General features: G+C 43.1%; 1 protein-coding gene across 1 annotated transcript in view; it reads left to right on the top strand.

The window, feature by feature from the left end:
* Positions 1–20,559, top strand: part of CYB5R3 (cytochrome b5 reductase 3) — a 35,844-nt gene that overhangs the window by 7,498 nt on the left and 7,787 nt on the right. The window contains exons 2-5 of the mRNA XM_032775933.2: positions 10,448–10,579; positions 15,524–15,596; positions 16,327–16,433; positions 20,014–20,143. Coding sequence (XP_032631824.2) covers positions 10,448–10,579; positions 15,524–15,596; positions 16,327–16,433; positions 20,014–20,143 — 442 coding nt within the window. The remainder of the gene's footprint in view (positions 1–10,447; positions 10,580–15,523; positions 15,597–16,326; positions 16,434–20,013; positions 20,144–20,559) is intronic.

Raw genomic sequence — 20,559 nt, 5'->3', positions numbered from 1 at the left:
AACTAGGAGCATTTCTGAGAATGTCACCATAGAGGTCCTAGATTTCAGTCTCTTCCCTAGCAGCCTAATTTGGCCTCCAGGACATCTGTGCTACCCTTCCCTAAGTAATTGGTACCTGCATGTACCACGACCACTGGCTGCTCCCCAGCACGACACATAAGTCTGTCTAGATGCCTCGAGGGATCCGCAACCTTTGCACCAGGCAGGCAAGTCACCATATGGTTCTTCCGGTCATCACAAACCCAGCTATCTATGTTTCTAATGATTGAATCTCCCATTACTAACACCTGCCTTTTCCTAGCAACTGGAGTTCCCTCCCCTGGAGAGGTAACCTCAGTGTGAGAGGCAACCCCAGCGCCATCTGGAAGGAGGGTCCAACTATGGGAAGGTTTCCCTCTGCTCCCATTGACTGCTCTGCTTCCCTGGGCCTTTCATCCTCCTCAATAGTGCAGGGGCTGTCTGACTGGAGGTGGGACAATTCTACAGTGTCCCGGAAAGCCTCATCAACATGTCTCTCTTAGCTCCTCCAGTTCCACCACCCTGGCCTCCAAAGCCCGTATGCGATCTCTGAGGGCCAGGAGCTCCTTGCACCGACTGCACACATACGCCACCCGCCCACAGGGCAGGTAATCATACATGCTGCACTCAGTGCAATAAATAGGATGGCCCCCACTCTGCTGCTGGGCTTCTGCCTGCATTTTCTCCTATTTAATGAAAGGGTTGTTTAAAGCAAGAAGTTTTGAATGTAGTTTGGTTTATAGGTTTTAAGGGGAATAAAGGGAAACAGAACCGGCCCGGGACCCCTGCTCCCTTCCCACTCCCCTTCCAAACTCCCTTGCGAAACTCCTTGTTAGCAGCCCCTGTTCGCTGATTAAGGCTCAGCCAATTGCCAGAGGCTTCTAGCTTTCAGACCTTCCTTTGAAGCTCACAGCCTCCAACTGCCAGCCACAGCACACGGTCCTTCAAGCAACCAACCAACCAAACAGACTGACAAACGCAAGCTCAGCACACAGCAAGTAACCCCCAAACACACTACAGTCAGTCACTTACCCCAGGGGTGCTGTGTTTGCTTCTCCTTCACCTGGAGAACTCCCTTGCCAAACTCCGTGTTAGCAGCCCCTGTTCACTCAACTGATGTAAGTTGGTGTAGCTCCTTTGACTCCAAGGGAGCTGTCTTGATTTATGTCTTGTTTGATGCCCTATATTAGGAGTGTACAGAACATTGTTCATCCTGCTAGTATATTTCAGGCCTGTTTTCTTATCAAGAGTGATGAATTATTTTGGAAAGCAGCCAGCCTGTGTTTTTCCCATCAGCTGACAATGGGTCTTTAGCTGCTGGATCAGAATGTATCTGAACTACCCTACTCTACTTTTCTTTTGAAGCAGAATCCCGTGAGGCTCTTGCATTAACTGACCATAAATAACAAAGTGCCTTCCAGTCTGCGTTTATGAAGCAGACAGTGTATTAGTTGTGTGGCTCAAAACTAATGGTAGAAATTACCATACCATGACAGATCTGTAGTGCAGCACCCTGCCTCCAGGAGTGGTGGTTGTCATGTGCTTCGGATGAAGATGTAAATGTGATATAACAGTTTAATAAATAACAATAATACTTTGCACTTACAGTACTTGCCATATGTGGACTGAAAGTTGTTCACAAAGTTGGGGTGGATTTAGCTCCGTTTTACAGATGGAGAAACTCACTTACAGAGAGGTGAAGTGACTTGCCCGAGGTCCCTCAGCATGTCAGTGACAGAGCTGAGAATAGAGTCTCGGCTCCTGATTCCCAATCTTATGCTCATTTAATTATCGGTAGCTGCTCCTTTGCTAGCTAATAACTGCATTGTTAGGCCTATAATTTGGTCGGCCTCAAAAATCTTCTGTAATCTGGAGTTTCTATTCAATATTCTGTCCATCTCTGTCACCAAGACATGAAACAAAAAGTAACCTTTTGTGCATGATATATAGCTTCCTGCTGTTGCTGCATCAGCAATTATTAATAAACAGTCTTCTTAGCCCTGGTTTACACTATAAATTTACGGCAGAATAACTGTCGCTCAAGGTTGTGGAAAATCTACAGCCCATAGCAACACAGTTATATTGACTGAACTCCTGGTGTAGACAGTGTTATTTTGATGGGAGGGCTTCTCCCGTCAACATCATTACCGCCTTTTGGGGAGGTGAACTACCTACGCTTATGGGAGAAGCTCGCTCATTGGCATAGGTAACATCTTCCCTTAGTGCTACAGTGGCACAGTGTTAAGGTTCCTCCCCCACACTGAACTTTAGGGTACAGATGTGGGGACCTGCATGGACACTTCTAAGCTTAATTACTAGCTTAGATCTGGTAACACTGCTGCCATTCAGAAATTTCAGTGTCTGGAACACTTCCTGTCTCCCCAAAACCTTCCGCTCCCTGAGCAACCTTGAGAGGCTGTTTTACCAAGTTCCTGGTGAACACCGATCCAACCCTTTGGATCTTAACACAAGGAGAATTTAACCATTCCCCCTTCTTTCCCCTACCAGTTTCTGGTGAGTCCGGATCCAATCGCCTTGGATCTTAAAACAAGGAAAAATTAATCAGGTTCTTAAAAAGAAAGCTTTTAATTAAAGAAAGAAAGGTAAAAATCATCTCTGTAAAATCAGGACGGAAAATACTTTACAGGGTAATCAGATTCAGATAGCCCAGAGGAACAGGATGGAAAATACTTACAAGGGTAATCAGATTCATAATAGCCCAGAGGAATCCACTCTACAGCCTTAGGTTCAACCCAGTTACAGCAACCGAGAGGTAAAATCCCTCTCAAGAAAAAAGAGAACATTTACAAAGTTGAGAAAACAAAGCAAATAAGTCTACATCACGCCTTGCCTGGCTGTTACTTACATTACGTTTGAACAGCTATGAGAGACTGATTCAGAAAGATTTGAGAGCCTGGATTGACGTCTGGTCCCTCTTTAGTCCGCAAGAGCGAACCCCCCCAAAAGACCACAACAACAAAGACTTCCCTAATCACCAGACATCTGAAAGTATCTTCGTGCCCCTTAACTTGGTCCTCTGGTCAGGTGTCAGCCAGGTTTTACGCTGAGCTTCTTAAACTTTTAATACAGGTAAAAGAATCATGTACCCGCAAAGCTAGGGGCCGTCTGTTTTATGACACGCACCCCAAATCTCATGTGAACCACACTGGTGGGGATTCTCCCTAGAACTTTAGAATAAAAGATCTAGAAGTGTGAGAAAAACGCTACACTTTGTGATCAACCCTTTACATATACTACTATTACAACCCAAAGTAAAACTACAGTAGATTTACTCACGCTATTTCAAGGACAATTTTTAACAGTTGATTCTGGGAGTCAACTTTACACTGAGAGTGGCATCAAGCTACTATTGTATATCGGAAGCCTCCTGATAGGTGTGAATTTCCGAAATCAAATCTTGGAGAGCTAACTCATCGAAGAAGATTTTGTTGTTTCCACTTGGCAGGATATGAAGCCACTTTAAGACTCACGAGATGGTCAACGCATTTGTAGCTGGAAACACTGTCCCAAATTGTAAATGGATAGCTTTTCCAGAGGGCCTATAACTGTGACAACAGTTCCTCCTCAGCCTTATCCATTGGTAGGTCCTGCGCCATATTGGCAGATTTGCGCAACTCGGTGATCTCCCCCACAGTCTGGTCTTATCAACTCCTCCTGTGTCTGATCAGGAGCTTGGGAGGTTTGGGGGGAATCCGGTAGCCCGCCCTGCTACCTGGTTCCGCAGCCAGGGCCCTATGGCAAGTTGTCTGCAGCTGTCTATAGTGCCTCTTGTAACAGCTGTGTGACAGCTACACATCCGCCTGGGCGTGACTTCCCCAAGGCCTCTCCAACACCTGTCTTTATCCTCTACCACAGGGATTCTTCCTCCTGACATGTCTGATAACACTTTCCCTACTCCTAGTCCTCCAGCAGCACGGAATACCAAGAAACCTCTTCACTTCTCAGGCTCCTTGCACCTCTTGCTCCGGCAGCTCCTCACACACATTTCCTCTCCTCTGGCTCCTCCCTGATCTGACTGGAGAGAAGCTCCTTTAAACCCAGGTGCCCTGATTAGCCTGCCTTGATTGGGTGCAGGTGTTCTAATCAGCCTGTCTGCCTTATGTGGTTCTAGCAGGTTCCTGATTAATCTAGTACAGCCCTGCTCTGGTCACTCAGGGAACAGAAAACTACTCACCCAGTGACGGGATATATTTGCCCTCTATCAGACTCCTGCACCCCACTGGCCTGGGTCTGTCACAATACACAATGGTGTAGCATCTTTTCATTGATTGAGACAGTGGCTTTCCCTCTCAGACAGTTTTCTTGCTGAGACACGATAGGATGGAATTCTTGATCCAGTCCTTCCTGCATTAAAACTGCTCCTACACCACGCTCAGACGCCATCTGTGGTTACTAAGGAATGGTTTGTCAAGTCTGGGGCCTTAGCACAGGGTCAGACATGAGTATTGCCTTAAGCTGGTTAAAGGCCTTCTGACACTCATCAGTTCACTTAACTGTATTTGGCTGTGTCTTCTGGTTAGGTCTGTTAGTGGGCAGCAGATTTGGCTGTAGTGTGGTACAAATCGCCTGTAATATCCGGCCATCGAGTAGGCAAGTCCATGAAAGTCAGTATGTACTGCTTTCCTCTGTGGGTCTTTTTGGGAAAGGCCCAGAATATCCAGCAGCTACTCGCTGAAATGGACCTCAATTATGGGAGTGGCTGGAGAGGGGCTTTGACCTGGTTCCTGGGCTTTCCCACTCGTTGGCACACCTCACAAGACCAGACATAATTAGCAATGTCCTTGCCATTCCCTCCTTGTGGAAGGACTTCCCTAAACGGTCTTTGGTTCTATCACCCCAGAATGGCCACTGGGTATGATCATGAGTTAAGCTCAAGAGCTTTACCAGGTACTAGTTGGAACTACCAACTGTCTTTGAGCACGCCAGTCTTCCTGGTGTCCACCAGAAAAAGAAGTCTCCTTGTATAAAAGTCCTTGTTCTACAATAAACCGGGATCGGTTAGAAGAGTGAGAGCGGTTGGGTGCTCCGTGCTGCCGCCCAAGCTTTCTGAAGGCTGTCGTCTGCTTTCTGCTCAGCCTGGAACTGTTCCTTTGAGGCTGGAGACATCAGTTCCTCCTTAACTGTGGACTTGGGCTTGGTCCCTGTGGAAGTGATGTGGGTGATGGGGTTGTTTTCATTGATAGTGAACCGCTCTCTGCTGGTGCAACTTTGCGATATTTCAGGCTCTGGCTGAGCCTCTTGGGCAGGGTTTTGTCTGCTGGTCTCTGCCAGTTCAGGCCCACTGGTGCCTGCTCTGGCATTGGAGTTTGTAGATGGGTTTGCCAAGCGTTGGGTCAGTGCTGCAACGTTTCTGGGTGCGGTTGCTTTTCCAGTTCCGGTTCTGGGACTGGATTCACTATCGGCTGTTGCAGTCGTTGGCAGGGGATCGGTCCACCACCTCTGTCTGGGTCTCTGGCTAACACAGACGGGGCCCTGGTGGACGGCTCAGGACAGGGATGGGTGTGGAAGCTTGCTTGGCCTGGCTGCGTGTGACCATTCCCACCCTCTTTGCAGCTTTATGCACATGGTTGGCCAAGTCTTCCCCCAGTAGCATGGGGATGGATAATTGTTATAGACTGCAAAAGTCCACTTCCTGACCAGCCCTTGTACTGGGACAGGCAACTCAGCTGTAGGCAAGTTTAAGATTTTGCATGAATGGGGAATTGTCACTGGGCCTCTGGGTTGATGAATTTGGGGTCCACTAAGGATTGGTGGATAGCTGACCACTTGTGCCCCGTGTCTCTCCACGTGATAACCTTCTTTCCACCCACTCTCATAGTTTTCCCCTTTAGCTCGAGGGTATTTGAGAGGCATCTGTGCCTGGGGATCTTTGGTTGATTGTGGATGTAATGAACTGTAATCGGTTGGGTTCTTGGGGCAGTTTGGCCTTTATATGTCCCAGTTCATTACATTTAAAACATCGCCCAGCTGACTGGGTCAACTGGGGTGAGGTGGGTTGCTGGAGACTGGTGAGGTGGACCAATAGGGTGTGTCTGGGGCTTTCCTTGGTTGTAGGTGGGTCTTGGGTTGCCCTCCAGTGATAGGGTTTGTTTCGGTTTGCCCCTCTGATATTCGCTCCCCTGCTAGTAGTTTTTTTCTTTTCTGCCACTTCCACCCATCTGGCTCCAATCTCCCCCGCCTCAGTTACAGTTTTGGCTTCCCCGATCTTAGGATGTACCTTTCTATTTCCTCAGGAACACCTCTCTTAAGAACTGCTCCATTTGCATTAGGAAAGGACAGCTCTTCCAGAGATTTTAGCAACTTGCTCCTGATATCCAGGCATCCAATTCTTTCCAATGTGGTAGGCGTGTCGGGTAAATGACACATCTGGTTTCCACCTTAGGGCTCTGAACCGCCGATGGGCATGCTCAGGTGTTAGCCCCATTCTGATTCTGGCCTTGGTTTGAAAAAGTTATAATCGTTCATGTGTTCCTTAGGCATTTTCAGCCGCCACCTCTGCTAAAGGGTCCACTGAGCTGTGGCCTCAGCTCTATCATGTACTGGTCTGTGGAGAGATGCTGTACCCAAGGCAGGCCCTTTCAAAATTTTTAAGAAGGCCTCAGTATCATCACCTGCCTTGTAGGTGGGGAATTTCTGGGATGGGAAACAGTACCTGGAGAAGGTTTGTTAGGGTTGGCTGGTACATCCTGCTTAGCCCTTGCTAATTCCAGGGCCTGCTGGTGGGCCTCCCTCTGGATCTCCATAGCCCTTCCGCGGTGGTCAGCCTCTTTGGCTTTTCTCTTTTTCTCCTAGCTCTCTCTTTTCTTTCTCTCCATCTCTTTTTCTCTCTCCATCTCCATAGCTCTTTGTGGGCAGCTTCTCGGTCCTGGGACTATTTCTGCATTATTATTCTAATTGTTTTAGTTCCATCCTCTCTTATGTTTCGTTGTCTTTCTCTGTTGCTTCCAGCCTAGCCAGTTCTAGTTTGTTAGCTGCTCCACTGGTACTCATTTTCCTGCTTTCTTGTGCTGGCCACACCCCTCTGCAGTTCACTGAAACTGGGATGCACTCAGCTCAGGGCTGCTTGGTTAACAGAGACTTCTCTAACTAGCTATACCCGAGAGGTAGAAAGAAAGAAAAACAATTCAGCTTGTAAATTCCTTTTGCTGGCTGCTTGCTCTCACAGACTTTGAAGCCTCTCTCTTAACAAAGACCCTGTTAAAAAAACTTAACACTCTGCCCTCAGGCTGCTTTCTAAGCAGCTAGAAAGGAGAGAAAAAAATCCTACTGGCTTTTGGTTCTAAAAAATCCTCAACCACCGCTGCCACCATGTCAAGGTTCCTCCCCCACTCTGAACTTTAGGGTACAGATGTGGGGACCTGCATGGACACTTCTAAGCTTAATTACTAGCTTAGATCTGGTAACACTGCCACCATCCAGAAATTTCAGTGTCTGGAACACTTCCTGTCCCCCAAAACCTTCCCCTCCCTGGGTAGCCTTGAGGGCTTCACCAAGTTCCTGGTGAACACATCCAACCCTTGGATCTTAAAACAAGGAGAATTTAACCATCCCCCTCCTTTCCCCCACCAATCCCTGGTGAGTCCCAGATCCAATCCCCTTGGATCTTAAAACAAGGAAAAATCAATCAGGTTCTTAAAAAGAAAGCTTTTAATTAAAGAAAGAAAGGTAAAAATCATCTCTGTAAAATCAGGACGGAAAATACTTTACAGGGTAATCAGATTCAGATAGCCCAGAGGAACCCCCTCCAGCCTTAGGTTCAAAGTTACAGGAAACAGAGGTAAAATCCCCTCAGCAAAAAGGAACATTTACAAGTTGAGAAAATAAAATAAGACAGAAAATAAAATTAAGACTAACACGCCTTGCCTGGCTGTTACTTACAAGTTTGAAACATGAGAGACTGATTCAGAAAGATTTGGAGAGCCTGGATTGACTTCTGGTCCCTTTTAGTCCCAAGAGTGAATAACCCCCAAAACAAAGAGCACAAACAAAAGACTTCCCTCTACCAAGATTTGAAAGTATCTTGTCCCCTTATTGGTCCTCTGGTCAGGTGTCAGCCAGGTTTACAGAGCTTCTTAACCCTTTACAGGTAAAAGAGACATTAACCCTTAACCATCTGTTTGACACACAGCTGCACTGGTGTGGAACTGTAAGTGTAGACAAGACCTCAGAGTTGACATGTAATGGTCAGATGACATGGAAGTGTAAATAGTCTTGTTAGCTTCAGATCCATTAGAAACTGCTGTGCGCTCATAACATCAGTATTTACTGTTAAAATGAGATTAGTTGGGGGGTGAAGAGGGACATGTTTCCGAGCTCCTGTGATGCTAATGGATAAAATACAAAAACCCCTACATGAGACTTTTGTATGTTAATTCAATACAGCTGAGTTTTGGGAAGAAAGGATTTAAGATATTCTGGCTTCATTTACATTTTTTTTTTTTTTTTGAACAGAGGCTTCCATAACAGACTTAAAATGATCTAATACAAACAGCCATTTATGTCAGAATCAATAGCTTCTTGACACGAGTTGCTATAGTGTTCAATAGCGATCACATTTATGGCACTATGACTTGAAAACAGCCAATCAGATTACTTTGTTTTATAAGCTAGTGAAAGTGAAAAATGCCCAGTTTTGTCTTAAATTCTCTCTGAAAGTTGTAGTGTACCAATGCAGTCTCTGTAACATTTGGGGGAGGGGGAAAAAAAGAAAAAGAAAATTGAGTTCCCTGCCCCTTCTGATGGAGGGACAAAATCTTTCACTCCCCGTCCCCAGGGGAAGAAAGTATAGAAAATTCTGCAAGGAGAACCCCAGTTAACTCCTGTGACAGTGATATTAAGATATGACTATGATATAATCATAATGTGTTTTATGAAAGGTAAGTCATGTGAGATGTCATTGGAAAGGTTATGATTTACTGAATATGATTATCCTATTTGTGTGCATGTATTATTTTTGTATCTGAAGTTAGGAATATTGACTTTATAGCTGTATTACAAATGTGTTTACACCTGGGGAATGCCCACTAGACACAAGGTTCTCAGTCTAGATGGCTGGCTGGGAAGGGCCCATTAGAAAGGCCTTAGAAGTAGCCTATTTCCCTTATCTTGTGAGACCTGGCAACTCTGCGTGCAGGGAGCCTTCTTGAGGAACAGCCCCTGACTCTCAGCTGCTGTAACTCTACAAGGACATGTGACCAGGTCAGCTGGGACTGGACTCCCTCTTGGAATATCAGTGTTTTTCCAGTGACTGGCGTGGGAACCAAGCTTTGAAACACCATATGCAAAAGGTATTTAAGGCAGGGGTGTGACATCATTGTGGTTCTTCCTTGACTCCCAGCACCAAAGAGACTCCTGGAAACACATGAGGAACAAAGACTGAACAGTGGTGGGGGGGGGGGTGGAGGGGAGGGAAGGGAGGGCTGTACCAAGGCTAAAGAGATTTTTAGCCCATGAATGGAACACCTGGGGATTCCGAACTGTAAGCTAGTGCAGCTTGCCCCTTAAGAATCTGCAGCCTGTTTGTCTCATCATTTAGGGTGAGGATTTGCTATTCATACCCGACCTATGTAGTTGATTAAGCTTAGTTTGCATGTTTTGTTTATTTGCTAGGTAATCGCTAAAAATCTATCTTTTGTAGTTAATAAACTTATTTTATCTTTTAATCCAAACCAGTGTGCGTTTGACTAAGGTGTCTGGGGCAGATCTGAGCTTGGTTACCACAAGTGTGCGTGGTCCTCTTCACATTGAGGAAGAGAGTTGACAAGGGCAGGACAGTGCTGCTCTGGGGTCCGAGGCTGGTGGTTAACTGCATGTAACTGCAGCTGGGTGTGTCCCTACCTGCGTGAATGCTGGTGAAAGAGTAAGCTTGGAGGGCTTTGCAACTTGTCACAGCAGCACAGTGTGAGAGGGAGCCCAGACTGGTGGGTCAGAGGGCTCAATGGTACACCAGTACCAGGTAGCATCCCAGGGGAACCGCTTGCTGTGTGGAAATAGACTATGTACACTGCACAGAGGGCTCCTATGAGGCCTATGCCATCCTTGCATGGACCTTCTGCAAAGGGAGAAGGCTTCTTCTAAATGACTGACTGGACATATGAAAACAAGAGTCAGAATAAATCTATCAGCACGTCTATAATCTGTTCCATGCTGTGATATCTGAGTGCTGGGAGTCTAGAAAGACTACGGCAAACTAAATATGTATCTAAATTGCCACATTATTTATAAACCAGAGTTTATACTTACTGCACTGAGTTATCTTTGAATGGACTTTTTTCTGTATGTTCATAATGTAAGCATACAGAAACTGAGGTTATGTCTCATTGGTTGTTTCTGACACATTATCCTCATGGTATCGCTTTACTGAAACAAACAGCGATATTAATATTCTTGTCTTTATGCATTGTTGCAGCTTGGAGGGATTGTGACATACCCGTTATGGCTAATCTTCAGCTGGTTCATAAGACTCTTTAGGAATCCCCCTCCTGCAATTACCCTGGAGAACCCTGAAGTGAAATACCCATTAAGGCTGATTGACAAAGAGGTAAGTAAGTGCACACTTGTACAGCACTGAGCACATTGACAGCACTTCCACATAGATATTTACTGCCCATATCATTCCACAACTTGAGTAATGTTGCAGCAATATTGTGCCCTGTTGAGAATTGTAAAAGTTCTAAGGCTGCAGAATTCTGTTTCTGGTTAAGCCATGTAAATGTTTATATTTAAACACAGGAGAGAGCTTATTATTTATAAATGCTATTTACCTAGTTTAACTGATGCTGTCAAGTTTACACTGTATTGTAAGCATCTAATTTTTTTTAAACATAGACTCTAAACTCTTACTGTTTTATTAGTGTTGTCTCTATGCATGCCAAATGGGAAAGACTCTCTTCTGGATTATCCTGTGCAACGTCACCCTAAAATCTGCAGAATTTGATTCTTTTCTTTGTGAACCTTTTTTCATTTCCAGGGAGGTGAGAAGAGGGGAGAAGAGACTCATTTTAAGATCAGTTCTAGTCACAAGTATTGTAGTGCAGTTTGTATCTTTGCGGATGGGAGTTCAAAAAAGACTTCTCACATAAACAAGAAACATGTTTGAAAATCTAGAACTGCTTTGGGAAACTAACTTAATGAAAAAATGTTTCTTGCTAAAATGAACTGTTACCTTTGTAATTTATACTGCAGTGTTGCAGAATCCACGTGTGTGTGTATGTAGGGGGAATAATGTAACATCTTGTGTGCCCTGCTGTGTATTTAAGACATGTTAAATTGCATTGGATGAGAACTTCTTAAGAGTTTTAAGGTTAAAAATATCAGTCACTATTTGAAAAAGTCTCCAAGATACAGATGTGTGTTGCACAGTTGATCTTCAGTTTCAATATGGAGCTTAGGTCAGGCCTGCACTACAAACATACATCTGTATAACTACATTGCTCAGGGCTGTGGAAAAGTCCACACCCCTGAGAAACGTAATTATACCAATCTAATCCCTGGTGTAGACAGCACTATGTTGACGGGAGAGCTGCTACTGCCTCTTTTGGACATGGATTAACTATGCCAATGGGAGAAGCTCTCCCATCAGTGTAGTAGCATCTTAAGTAAACAGTTACAGCAACTCATCTGCATTAGTGCATCTGTGATGCTGCACCTTTTGATGTATAAACCTACTCTTCTTTGAAAACAATTTTTGTTACTTACAAGATATCTTCTGATGGAAGAGAACAATTTTCTTAAGTTGACTCCATGCACGTGTGTGTTTTCTGTGGTCATTCTTCCCCTTCCCTCCCAAAGGCTAAACTGGGTAACGGGAGTGGTAGTACTCTATGAAGCTCAACCCAGATTTTGCCCACCCCGATGCCAAAATGTATTGTTTCTCACACTAGATTGTGCAACTGTTCTTAATATAAGAATTCCTCTCCTTTATAGCATGCTTAGATCGGTTAGTGAAATCACTAAGTGTGTTACAACCTGAACTGTTACTAGGTTTCATTGTTCTCACCCCTGTGAAGTGAATAATACTAGTTAATACCATTGTCAGAGAGCCATTGTTTCAAACTGCCCAAAAACTTCATTGCTTTTGTTTACATTCCATTCACTTTTTTGTGAAAAGGGGCCTTTTTAACACTACCCAGAGTAATGTTAACAGCTGTGTTAACAGATGCAAAAGAGAGCGTGCTGAACATGGTCCATTTGTTAAACAAGGACCGTATTTAGCACTGTTTCACCTAACCATTGTTATATCCTGGATTAAAAAGAGTTGCCATCAGTTGTACTACTTATGGGTTAGTTTCATAGTGTAGATGAGGCTTTGGCAAAGAGAATTGTGCATTTAGACATCTTTAAATCATCCAGGATTCTACAGAGAAACTATCTTATGATGTAGTAAAATTATCATATTTGGACACCTTTGTGGTTGATGTGACATTCCAGTTAAGTGACTTGGTGATAGAGAAATGGCAGTTTACTATAACACAAATTACGTTCAGTGCATTTCGTTCTTTCTAGATTCCTGTTTGGATTCCCTTATAATGAACAATCAGATCTTAATTTTACACCTATTTAACACCTGGTTAAATAAACCATAATCCTTTGGCACAGGCAGAATACATCTCACGCTAAGTGGAACTATTAGGACTTTCCAACTTGAGCAACAACGGTCAGTAATTTTTGCTATCATTGGTCATGTCACTTCCCTGGGACTCAGGCCTGTCCTATGCGTAAGTTAGGTCAACACAGCTCTGACACCTTTGCGTGTTGTTGTCATGCTGACCTAACCATCATTGTGGACTCAGAAGACGGACAGAAGAACACTTTTGTCGGCCTAGCAACCCCTTACATCGTTGTAGGAAGTGTCTATATTACAATAGCATAGCTGTGGCACCATAGCTCTGCCACTGTAGTGCCCACAGTGTAGACATGGCCTCACTTGGTAGACTATTACAAAAGTTTTAGTGTGCGGCAGCAGGGTCCACATGGACACTTACTGTGTGGCAGGCTAGTGCGCGGTAGATTTACACCCCAGCTTGCCGTGAACTAAGTGTTTGTCTAAACAAGCCCATAGGTTATGTCTACACTAGCACTTCTGTCGGTCAGAGGTGTGAAAAAACACACCCGTCTGACATAAATTTCACCAACAAAAGGGCTGGTGTGGACAGCACTGTGTTGGTGGGAGATGTTCTCCTGCAGACATAGCTACCACAGCTTGTTGGGGGTGGTTCAATGATGCTGATGGGAGAGCTCTGTCCTGTTGGCGTAGAGCAGCTACACGAGAGACCTCACAGCAGTGCAGCTGCAGTGGTACTGCTGTAAGGTCTATAGTGCAGACGTAACCTAAGAGTCTGATTCTAAAATCCTTAGTAACAGCAGTACTCCAGCTGCTTTGAATTGAACCCTTAGGGAAAAGTCCTATAGAGTTTAATAGGAAAGAAACCTGTTTGTAGCAACTATTCTACAATCAAATCTAATTTAATAGATATCACTTCTATGAGTATTTAACCATTGTATATAAGGGATAGAATGTTCTATTACATTTTATAGGGATCTTTTATAACAAGATGCAATATGGTACAATGGATGAAACATTGGACAGGGAGACGTGGCTTCTCTTTTCTGCTCTGTCACTGTCTTGCTGTGTGCCCCTGGGCAATTTGCTTAACAGCGTTGTGCTTCAATTTCCTCATCTATAAATGGGGTAAATGATGCCTACCCACCTCTGTAAAGCATTACATATGAAAACTCCGTGGAAGTGCTAAGTATTTATCTAAGACAGGGGTGGGCAAACTTGTGGCCCTCGGGCCACATCTGGGAATAGAAATTGTGTGGTGGGCCATGAATGCTCACAAAATTGGGGTTGGGGTGAGGGCTTCAGGGTGGGGCCAGAAATGAGGAGTTCAGGGTGCAGGAGGGGGCTCTGGGCTGGGGTGGGAGAATAGGGTGCGGGCTCTGGGGTGGGGCTGGGGATGAACGGTTTGGGGTGCAGGAGGGTGCTCCGGGCTGGGATCAAGGGGTTTGGTAGGCAAGAGGGGGATCAGGGCTGGGGTTGGAGGCGTGGAGAGAAGCTCAGGGGTGCAGGCTCTGAGCAGTGCTTACCTCAAGCAGCTCCTGGAAGCAGTGGCATGTCCCTTCTCCAGCTCTATGTGAAGGCGCAGCCAGGTGGCTCTGGATGCTGCTCTGTCTGCAGGCACCGCCCCTGCAGCTCCCATTGGAGTGCCGGAGGGGAGCCATGACACAGCTTCCAGGAGCTGCGTGGAGCGGCCCCTGACCCTGGTCCCCAGCTGGAGTGCAGCAAGCCCCAGATCCCACTCCCCAGCAGGAGCTCGAGAGCCGGCTTAAAACAGTTGGCGGGCTGGATGCAGCCAGTGGGCCGTAGTTTGCCCACTCCTGATCTAAGGGCTGAAAAGTAATCAGTAGCACCAGAGTTCAGACCCTAAGTATTCTGTAATGGAAGAAAAAGCCTATAAGGTGGAGTGGAAAGGGGGAAAATGAAACAATGTCTCATTAGTGCTGGTTCATTCTCCCCATCCAAATACCTTACATATCACTTAATATTTGTATCTAAACTGAAGTGTCACTTTGGTCCAATGATCATGACTTATACTGTTTAAAGAGTTTTAAAGAGTTATGATCATAACATTTGAGAAATAATTTGCTTTGATTTATTGGGGGATAAATGATTGTGAAATCAGTAATAAGGTCCCAGGTTTTATAGCAGGGCTCTAATCTGCAGTGTGTGTTCTTTCCCACTATAATTAAGGAAACCTTTATATATAATATTTTAAAGCCACTAATGTAACAAAGGAGACCAACTTGATAGTTGTTGATCCCCTCTTATACCCACCAGTGTCATTTCCAGTATTCTGCCCCAAAATTAAATTAGAATAACTAATTCATCTGATTTACAACATAGCCAAAAGTAAGTCTCGTGTTGGAGAACTGTTTCTGAATCTTCTGGCATTGAACTTCCTCCTTTTTGTCTTTTATCTAAATGTAAACTACAAATAAAGAATTGATTTGATCCTCACTGAGATCTTTGGATGGAGTTTTGTACAAGCGCAGAGCATTATAAAGTTATTGCCTATACTATATTGCAAATAACTAGTTTTTATTAATCGTTGTTGTTAAATCTGAAAGGTTCCCCTCCCACACTTTTTTTGCATTTGTCTTAGGTATTTATTGGTTTTGACCTCACAAATTGAAATATCAGTGTTATTTCTTATTTCTTGAAAAGAGAGAGGCTTTCAAGGAATTTGAGTGGAAAGTATACTTTTGATACAGGAGTGAAACAGTGCTAAACTGACTTCTTATTTTATAGCATATACACAGTGCTGAAACAGTTTCAGTTATATATCTGTGGATTAGGGTGAAACTAACTTTTAGAAACAGCCTGACTGACATGTCTATTAAAAACAAAACACAAAAAACACCAAACAAAATACAAAGTATTTCCAATGGTGTGTGTGATGGTTTTGTTTTTTTCCCATTTCAGGAAATTAGCCACGACACGAGAAGATTTCGCTTTGCCCTTCCAACTCGAGAGCACATTCTAGGTCTCCCTGTTGGTATGTTTTGTATTGGCAGCATGGTTTTATCATCATGAATCAAAGCTTTGTTAATTATACCTGTCACAGACCTATGAAGCAGTATGGGGCTGCAAGAACTAAAAACATTTTAAATTTAAAAAACATTTTAAATGCTGCTGACATTATTGTATCTTCCCCTGTAACGTCATCTGATTCATTCCAGTTGCAAATTAAAATGAAATTAAAAAAACTCCTACTCTAAATGCACATCAAACTGCAGCCTTAAATATGGAGTTCCTAGGACATCTTTATAGTATGCCTTTTGGATGTCAGCCATTTGTGTTCAGTTATGTGTAACTGACGTGTTAATGAGGTGCTAATCATACTTGAATGTGCGAGTCATCTTTGAACATCCTTTTGCACGTCTGTATATTTGTGTAGTATATAATATCTAAATATATGCTTATGGCTGCTACAGTAAATAACAAATGTGATTGAGCTCCGGGTTGGATAACTGATCTCTAAGGCTGGCGTAGCTGAACACTGCCAGTTCAGCTGGATTTCATGCACACTGGAGGAAGAAATCTAGCCAAGGTAGTATGGAAATGCAGGAGAGCAAGGGAAAAATTGTTGCTTCTGGACCAAAGGGGCAAAGAGAACCTTAGGATCCAATCTGGCTTTTCCACCAAGTCATTGTCAGCCATCGTGAAAGAGAATTTGCTCAGAGCCCCTCAAAAATAAACCTACTCTTCCCTCCTGCTGCTTGTAGGACAGCATATTTATCTTTCTGCACGGATTAATGCAAATCTGGTTGTCAGACCCTATACACCAGTCTCCAGCAATGACGACAAAGGCTATGTGGATCTTGTTGTTAAGGTAAGGATATCTTTGTGCCATACAACACTTGCCTATTTATAAGCCTTTAAAGGTCACAGTAAAAAGCATGGTGGTGTAAAAATACTTGTGTGATTCCATGATGTCTTACTCTACTGTGGCTTGTTGGCTTCCATTCAGTGGTACTTCAGCACGCAAATCAATATTGATTTAATCCATATAGTGTTCTGTGATTTTTTTTTTTTTTTTTTCTTAGTCTATATATGTTGAGACAGGGAATTGAAGATATCTGTACACACAGTCTGCAGGTTTCCAAAGTTTCTGTACCAAAAGGAATCAAATTTGTAGAAGTTCACAAAACTCTCCAATATTATTTAAGAAGCAGCCAACCTTGCCTGAGCTCCTGTGTGCTTGTTCCATGAGTGATGTGGTCAGCATGATGTACGGAGGAGCATTATTAAATGTGGGAGCTTGTAGGCATGGATGTCGCTGATCCATAACATTGTGGGTGCTCTATTTGGCAAGAAGGTAAATTGAGATCATCTAATGTTCTGAATTTTCCCCTCTCAAAGCCAACTTAAGGTATTCAGCAAATATTTCTAAAGCTGATAGAATTTAGTGTTAAATTACTACATTACTTTGCTGGCTGTCTTCAGAGTTTCGTTTCCTGTTATGTGTTTGTTTCTCACACGGTGACATGTTTTATCAAGCGAATCATAGAAATGTAGGGCCAGAAGGGGCCTCAAGAAGTCAAGTCAAGTCCAGCCCTTTGCACTGAGGCAGGAGCAAGGAAATCTAGAAAAGTGGTTCTCAGCCTTTCCAGACTGCTGTACCCCTTTCAGGAGTCTGATTTGTCTTGCATGCCCCCAAGTTTCAGATAACTTAAAAACTACTAGCTTACAAAATCAGACATAATGTGCTGTGATACTTTTTGTGTATTTATTACTGAAAAAATGCAGACTTTCTCATTTTTTACCATATAATTTATAAATCAGTTGGAATATAAATATTGTACTTACTTTTCAGTGTATAGTATATAGAGCAGTCTAAACAAGTCATTGTCTGAAATTTTAGTTTGTACTCATTTTGCTAGTACTTTTTTATTTAGCCTATTGTAAAACTAGGCAAATACCTAGATAAGTTGATGTACCCGCTGGAAGATCTCTGCGTACCCCCAGGAGTACCCATACCCTTGGTTGAGAACCACAGATCTAGACTGTCCTTGACAAATGTTTGTTCAACCTGTTCTTATAAACCTCCAGTGATGGGAATTCTACAACCTCCCTTGGAACCTTATCCCACAGCTTAACTTCCCTTAGTTCAAAAGTTTTTGGGTTTTTTTTTCCTAATAGTTTACCTACATCTCCCTGGCTTCAGATTAAGCCCGTTACTTCTTGTCCTACCTTCACTGGACTTGAAGAACAGTTTATCATAGTCCTCTTTATAACAGCCCTTAATACATTTCAAGACTGTTATCAGGTCCCTCCTCAGTCTTCTTTTCTTAAGATTAAACATGCCCAGTTTTTTTTTTAACCTTTCCTCATAGGTCAGGTTTTCTAAACCTTTTATCATTTTTGTTGCTCTGGAGTCCTCTGGACTCTCTCCAGTTTGTCTACATCTTTCCTAAAGTGTGGCACCCAGAATTGGATGCAATATTCCAGCTGAAGCTTCACCAGTGCTAAGTAGAGTGAGACAATTACTTCCATCTAACACCCATTAGTACACCCCATATTAGCCTTTTCCATAACTGTATCACATTGTTGACTCATCCAATTTGTGATCCACTGTAAACCCCAGATCCTTTTCAGTAGTGCTACCAGCTAGCCAGTTATCCCACATTTTGAAGTTGTGCATTTGATTTTTCCTCTGCAAGTGTAGTACTTTGCACTTGTCTTCGGTGAATTTCATCTTTGTTGAGTTCAGACCAAGTCTCCGATTTGTCAAGGTCATTTTGAATTCTAATTCTGTCCTCCAAAAATGTTTGCAGCCCCTTCCAGCTTGGTGTCATTTGTAGAGTTTATAAGCATACTCTCCGCTCCATAATCCAATTAATTAATGAAAATATTGACCAGATCTAGGACTGACACCTTGGGACCCCACTAGATACTCCCTCCTGATTTGACAGCGAACCATTGATAACTGCTTTGAACTTTCAACTATTTGTGCACCCACCTTATTAATTTCATCTAGACCACATTTCCCTAGTTTGCTTATGAGACTGTCATCTATTACTCCCTCAAAAACCTTAGTAAAATCAAAAGCTACAGCTTCCCTCCTATCCACTGGGCCAGTAATCCAGGCTTGGCATGGCACGATTTGTTTTTGAGTAATCCATATTGACTGTTTCTTAACACTGTTGTTGTTTAGGTGCTTACAAATTCATTATTTAATAATTTGTTTCAGTATCTTGACAGGTTTTGAAGTTAGGCTGACTAGTCTGTAATTCTTTGGGTCCTCTTTGTTCCCCGTCTTTTAAATAGGTAATACGTTTGCCCTTCAGTCCTCTGGGACAACCCCTCTCCTCAGTGAATTCTCAAAGATCATTGCTAATGATTTTGAGATTGCATCTGCTAGTTCCTAAAGTACATTATGAATTTCAATAGGCCCTGCCAACTTGAATACATCTAATTTATCTAAATATTCTTTTTCCTGTTTTGGCTTGCACTCCTTCCCCTTGTTAACATTAATTGTGTTGAGAATCTGATCACCATTCACCTTTTTAGTGAAGACTGAAGCAAAATAGGTATTAAACACATCAGCCTTCCTCAGGTCATCGGTTATTAGCTCTTCCTTCCCTGTTAAGTAATGGACCTAGACTTTTCTGTGTCATCCTCTTGTTTCTAATGTATTTAAAGAACCTCTTCTTTATTTTATGTCCCTTGCTAGGTATAACTAACTTTGTGCTTTAGCCTTTCTGATTTTTCTCCCATTTTGTCTCGTTTGTTACCCCTTTGCCTTTTGTAGGCTTGTCTTCTAATATTGAATAAATGGCTAAGGGGAATGTTTCTCATAGAACTTTCCCATGTAGACAAGACCTATCAGTTACACAATTATGATGCTTGCTTTTATTCTGGTATAAGAGTGGCTTTTTTGGCTTAGGTTAAACCCTTTCCCAAGTGACAAGGCCTTCTTATACAGGAATGTGTCTGTGTGTGTGGCTGGGGCAGGGGAAGGAAATTACACCAGTACAACTATATTTGTTTAAATTCACATCTTACCTTATACTTGTAAATACTGGTATATCTTTCCTATGTAGATAGCCCCATAGCTCTGTTGGTAAGGGGTCTGATCTTGAAGTGTTTATCATCCGCTGCTCTCATTGCCTTCACTTGGAAGCTGCAGGCTCTTGGTACCTCAGAATTGGGCCCAAGGTTGAGGCTTGAGGCTGTCCTATGTAACAAAGCTGTCCTAGGACAATTTTCATCTGTTCAACTGACTTTAAAATAGAACTCTCTCTCTTTGGATTCTCAGATCTCTGTTTTAGCTTGTCTGACAGCCATGTCTCATTCCTTATTGAGTTGGGTATATGAATTTGTGTACTACACAAAATTAAGGCAAAAAACTTGTTTTTGGTTTTAACTCTTTTAATGAAACAGTTCTTTTTAATCTTTATTTTTAACAGATTTATTTTAAAGGGGTCCATCCAAAGTTCCCCGAAGGAGGGAAGATGTCTCAATATTTAGACAGCCTGAAATTAGGGGATACCATTGACTTCAGAGGTCCCAGTGGATTACTTGTCTACAAGGGAAAAGGCAAGACTGATTTTGGAACTATTGTGTCCAGAATAACAAGCACAGAAAATCTTACGTAATTGTGATGCATTGTAAAGTAGGAGTAGTGATCACTAACTTTTATACAGGTTCTGGCCTTTCCTACCCACCAGTTGAACCACTTGAACTGTATTGGGGTACTTAGAGAAGTATACCTGCTCTAGAGTGCATGAGTGCTGTTGTTGTAAACGTGCATATTATAGGAAGGGGGAATAAGGTCTTAGCTACATTACAAGGTTTGCTGGTAGTACAGACGCAGCTCTATTCCCAAGAGTGCGTTTGCTGGTAGAACTTGTGTGTTTCCCTGAGTGAAATAAACTATAGCAGCAAAAGTACATTTATGCCACTATGACTGTGTTTCACTAAGGCTTTTGCTGGCATAGAAATGTTGCCTCCAA

The sequence above is a fragment of the Chelonoidis abingdonii genome, chromosome 1, assembly GCF_003597395.2.
Source record: "Chelonoidis abingdonii isolate Lonesome George chromosome 1, CheloAbing_2.0, whole genome shotgun sequence".
Taxonomy (NCBI): Eukaryota; Metazoa; Chordata; order Testudines; family Testudinidae; genus Chelonoidis; species Chelonoidis abingdonii.
This window is presented reverse-complemented; position numbering and strand designations above follow the sequence as displayed.